The sequence below is a fragment of the Ptychodera flava genome, unplaced genomic scaffold (assembly GCF_041260155.1).
Source record: "Ptychodera flava strain L36383 unplaced genomic scaffold, AS_Pfla_20210202 Scaffold_29__1_contigs__length_4469600_pilon, whole genome shotgun sequence".
In the NCBI taxonomy this organism is placed as follows: Eukaryota; Metazoa; Hemichordata; class Enteropneusta; family Ptychoderidae; genus Ptychodera; species Ptychodera flava.
The window spans coordinates 742,238-747,938 of NW_027248351.1; the positions used below are offsets into that span (position 1 = coordinate 742,238).

The 5,701-nt window shown below is 37.3% G+C and overlaps 1 protein-coding gene across 1 annotated transcript; it reads right to left on the reverse strand.

Moving 5' to 3' along the window:
• Window positions 1-647: 647 nt before the first annotated feature.
• Window positions 648-4,799, reverse strand: LOC139127215 (V(D)J recombination-activating protein 1-like). Its single transcript, XM_070693123.1, has 3 exons — window positions 4,665-4,799; window positions 3,919-4,076; window positions 648-3,782 (listed from the first exon to the last, which is right to left on the reverse strand). Exon 3 carries the CDS (start codon window positions 2,495-2,497, stop codon window positions 788-790), a length of 1,710 nt encoding a protein of 569 aa, XP_070549224.1. The 5' UTR covers window positions 2,498-3,782; window positions 3,919-4,076; window positions 4,665-4,799; the 3' UTR covers window positions 648-787.
• Between the last annotated feature and the right edge of the window lie 902 nt (window positions 4,800-5,701).

Below are 5,701 nucleotides of genomic sequence, written 5' to 3' on the forward strand. Positions count from 1 at the left end.
TAAACTTTGAATGCCCTTCATGTTTCACAACATGTGCTAACATTAATTGTAGCGTGACTGATAAGAGTTACTTTTCAACAGTGCGATGTACACAATGTGTTAGAGCTTTTCACATTAAATGCTCTGGCAAACGATTTTCTTCACGACAACTGGAAAATAAGAGTAACATCAAATTTACATGTTCTGATTGTAATTTCTGAGAACATGACAACTGCACAAGAAATCATAGCATGTACATGTAGCATGTGCATGAATTGAATGAAACCTTTACTGAGAGTTCATTTTACAACTTGTTACAATCTTTCATGAATATATGTACAAAATTCTATTGCAAACCTTACGCTTCTCATCTCATATTCATGGCCAGTTACTCAAACTTTTGACATTTTGGCCAAAGTAATCAAATTATTTTGTTTGAGTCCCTTCAAAAGTGTGGGCAGGTAAGATTAAAACACATACAAATATTTAACACAAACTCAGCTTTCTTATATTTGATGTTTTCTTGTGGAATTCATCTATGTACATCAAAATATAATACACTTTAACTATCTAGGTATAGAAGCATAGAAGCTAGAATTGACTCCTGACAGTACAGTCAGTATATGGAACAGAAACACTTTTCAAGTAAATAAGAGTGTATGGCCAGCCTACTCTTTGTGTCTGAAGTTTGGACTCTGTAGTCTGATACATACAGATGCTACTTAATTTCAAACTTACAGATTCAGATACATAAAACATGCATGGTCATTATCTAATCTTTGATTTCATATCATGACCTTGGGCACAATTATGTAATGCATGTCCTTTGATTGTGACCAGCACAACCACATTTGCTACAGACTAGTGATCTAGTTTTTTCCCAGTTTACCATAGTCTGAAGACTTTTCATTGTATATAGCCAATGAAATTTCAGAATGTCTGGCATTTCATGAATTTGAGACTTACGTGCATTAAATTTACGAAATCTTCTGAAAAGTTTATTGCCTTTTTCATTGCCTTCAGAGGCAAATTTACCAACAGAGCCATATTGCTCGATCAACTGTGGAATGTGATCTAATACCTTGTGTTGATAGTTAGAGAGTGGATGCAAATAAGGAAATTTCTCATGTAGCAATTTGTAAAAATTTGCAGCTATGGTTTTAAATTTCACGGCATCATCTAAGTCAGCATTGTGTTTCCTGTATATTGATCGCAATTCTCGATAGTAGGAAACATATTCACGAACAACAGATTTTCTTGCTTCACTCTGAATTAAAGAGCAAACCACATCAACTGTTTCTGATTTGACCAAATCACGTGCATAATTTCCATCAACCATAAAGCCATGCTCTCTCTTTAAGCCACATTGCAGCTGTAATTCGGTATCCAACATTCTTTTCGTTGATTTCACTTTTTTTGCATCATCATCATTGGATGGCTTCCCCCAACACATTATACCTGATATTTCACGTACATACATATCATAGTTTTTCTCTCCCCAGTGAATTTCAGCATGCGTGGCATCAACACAAGGCTCTGACATTATAAATGGTTTTCTAACAATGCCTTTGACTTCTTTCACTAGATCTGCCTGCTTCATATGATTTGCATTTTCAACATACTTTGAATACAAAGCCATATTGTTTTCATGTGTTCTTGTTATTGGCAAGACTGATGATATGGGATCAAGTCTTCCTTTCTCACAAAGTGTACAAAACCAAGATGACCCTGCCGCTAACATTCCCTCACCACTTCTCTGCAATTTTTCATCATACATAGTCCCTTTAAATACAACTTTGTAGATTCTTTGTTTTCCCTCTTCAATTTCTACAAACAAGGTACTTTTCTCAATCTCCTCTCTCTCTATCATTATTGGTATATGTGTCATGCATAACCCTTTTCTGTCATTTTCATCTGCCAGAGCTACCAAGAGAGGGCGTGTGCATAATTCTGAGTTGGGAGCATCTTCTTCAAATACAGTAATAATCTTGCCATCTACATTGACAGTGACTTCTAAAATTACAAATGAAAACCGTAAGGCCTTGTTTGGAACGACAAGCCCCTGAGATCTGACTTCTTTCACATCGCCAAGACCATCACTGCCATCTTTGACAGTGGCTGTTAGAACAAGTTGATTTGTATCCACCCCTTCTAATTTACTGAGGCCTTCTGAGATTTCATTATCAATATCTTTCAAAGCCATAGCAACTGCTTTGTCATATCTATACCTTGCCCCATAAACATCAGGTGACTCTAGAAGTGGTATATCGCGACTGAGTCCTGACAGAGCATCAACATGCTCTGTACCTTGCCAAATGGGAGAAACAGTTTTCAAAGATGGGTTAAAGTAGAACTTTACAGACCCTGGTAGAAAACTTTCTTCAGCTTTCACAACATTGATGAGAGGTTGGAAGATTTTAACTCCACTAAGCTCATTTGTAGCCGAGTAAATTTTCTTGTACTGATTACAACTGGTAAAAGTATTTACACGCAAGGCTAGACATTCCTGAGGTGACATTTGACAAGATTCCCCATTATATAGCAACTTCACTTGTTCAGCTAAACTACCTTGCTTGTTGGCTCTCAGATAGTTTTTGCAAAAGGCCAAAATACACTACCCTGAGATCTTCCCCTTTCTCTCTGGCAAACACGTCTATTTGTTTTTTGATATTTTTCAATCTTAAATTTTGTCCTTGTTGTTGGAGACACAACAGTGAAGTTTTAGGTCTTCCACAGTGCTACCTGCAGCAATGTCTTGATGGCCATGGCTTGTTGTCAGACTGGACTTATCTGTCTCAGGCAAATGTTCAGTACTATTTAAATGTGAATCAACTTGAGTGAGAGAAATTTCGTTCCACAATGACAAAACTTTTTCTAACCATTCATCAATTTCAAAATCGTTTCCACAATTTAAAGTGTGCTGAAGCCAATCACTAAGCTTGACACCTTTTTTGCTTGAAAATGCTTCTGGACAATTACATTTCATTCTAGTATCATTAAGAATTTCTACAAATCCTCTATATGGTTCTTTTAAATCTGATGACACCATAGGTTGTTTACAGAGAGGACAAAAATGACACAGACTTAACCAGTTCTTAATGCAGCCTGCGCAGAAAGTGTGAGTACACGGTGTTAGAAGTGGTGTGTCTAGGACTCCTAAACACATTCTACAAATGAATTCTGGATGTGGTTCAGTTACACATAAATCTGTTGGAAATCGACTTGTCATGGGTACAGTCTGAATATTTTCCTCTGTACAAATTCATATGTATCTGTCTTTTGGTCTGATTGCACAGACTGGGCAAACTTACAGGAAGCTGGGGTGGTATAACAGTGGTCATTTAGTATATGAGCAAAATTGTCTGCAACAGGACTCTTGTCAGTTTCATTATTTTCATTTGTATTTAATTTAAGCGACCCCTTTTAAGTTTTTTAGGTCTACCAGAACCATTTTGAGAAAAACGTTTGCAAAGAGGACAAGTTTGGTTTTCATACTTACAATGATGTTTCCAGTTACAAACACTGATATGGGTATAGTAATGTTTACCCAGGTTCTGTGCAACAGAATACTTTAAAAGAACTCTACGACAACATGAACCAAATCTAGGCGGATGTACAAAAGGATCATCATTTTGAACATTTACTTTAAAGCACTCTTCTAAAAGTTCACTGTACGGGATGCACACTTCTCCCTGTCTGTAATGTCCTGAGTTGCTGTAAGATGTGGTCTTCAGGGTTCTACCACATACACGACACACCCTCTTAAGGTACTCTCTGTGTTGAAAAGCTGACGTCATTCCGCTCTGAAAACAATTAACATATTTAAAATATTATTTAAGCATATCAATTTGGCAAGTACAGTACCAATCAGTTCAATGGTCTGTACCTTTCATCCTTATATATGTGTAAACAATAAATCCAATAGAATTTTATTCTTACCTTGGTGGTAAAACATTAATTCCAAGGACACCGTGGCCAGCCTAATTTTCTACTTCATACCGCAGGAACCAAAGCAAGAAATACTGAATCAGGTCAAGGCATTGCATTGCATAACAGTGCAACAAACTTGTAAATGATTCATTGCTGACTGCAACCCACTGCAAAATAAATAAATGAAATGAATGACAGCCTAAAAATATGGTGTTATCTTACACAAGCGACCTTCTATGCCGATGACATATGAATCTGACGTACTCATACTATGCTAACCTCAAAACACTTCGTTAGTCAACCTGTACCTGGTGCCATATGGCCTGGGTTAGCTTGCTACCGCATGAACCATGCGTTGTACACCCAAATTGACCCTCTAGGATGCTGCTCAGAATTCTAAATATCGTAACACGCTGATTCAAACCTTAAAAAATACATTAAACAGAAAACGATCATTTCCCCGACTTAGCTACCATCACAGGAACATTTTTAAATATAACGGCCATTACACTCAATCACACATGTTGGATGGGTATAGATCTAAAAGTCCAAGCCATTTGAAGAAAGTCCAAGCGTACAGCACATGTTCCTTCGGTAAACAATGTCGTTACGGACTGAGAAAAACCCAAACTTTCAACAGGAAAAACCAAGTTTGACAGAAAATCCAAAAATTGTATCCGCATAATTTTGATACACATAATCGAGTGAAAAATTGCAACGTGAGATTCAGATTACGATATCTCGGCGATACTTACGTCTTTCGACCTCCGGTTTTCGACATGATCATCAGCCACTCTTCAAGATGGCGTTTGCGCATGTGTAGAACAGTTGAGACCCCTTAGTATTTAGTAGATTGTAGAGTTACTGAAGTAAACACCCTAGATCACGCGAAATCTCGAAGCCATACGTGAAAGTTCGTGGCTTGATGAATGCTGCTGTCTGATTGGTCGATACTCTCTGCGACTCATCGTAGTGTTAATCGATTTCTATATTGACATGTTACGCTGTGCATCGGGGACTTCCGTTCCTGGTGAGAGGACCACCTTGGAAAGGAAAAGTATCAAAGTGAAAGGAAAGGATACAATCTAACGAGAGGAAAAATATTGTAAATAGGAATGTACATAGTTTTCGTGGACATAACGTATATTGTATATATACTAATGCTGACAGTTTACCAAATAAATTTGATGAGCTCTTACAACACTACATTATCAATGCAGAAGGAGCAGCACCTGATATTATTGCCATCAGTGAAGTATTACCCAAGAATATGCGCTACACGGTCAACACATCTGAACTTAGCATTGAAGATTATGACTTATTTCAAATGACTTTTCCAGCAAAGCTAGACGTGGAATTGTGATTTATGACAAAAAGAAATTGAACGCACAACTTGCGAAAATCCACACAGACTTTGAGGAATGTGTGTGGATTAAAGTTGGTTCACATGATTGTGAAAATCTCCTATTTTGCTGTGTTTACAGAAGTCCTTCATCTTCGGAGGACAATCATCGCCACCTTTGTGATATGTTTAAGTCAGTCTATATTGACAACACCAATTACACTCATCTAATTATTACAGGGGATTTTAATTACCCAGATATTGACTGGTCGTCTTCGACTGCTAAATGCAAGAGCAGTGATATGTTTCTTGAGTATTTTCGGGATTGTTATGTTTATCAGACGATATCTAAGCCCACTAGGACCAGAATTAACCAAGAGCCATCCATTTTAGACTTAGTAATTGTTAATGACGACAGCTGCATCACTAATATTGTGCATGATAGTCCTT

Coding starts and splice junctions, on each gene's coding strand:
- LOC139127215 (XM_070693123.1), bottom strand. CDS start 2,497: ATGTCACCTCAGGAATGTCTAGCCTTGCGTGTAAATACTTTTACCAGT.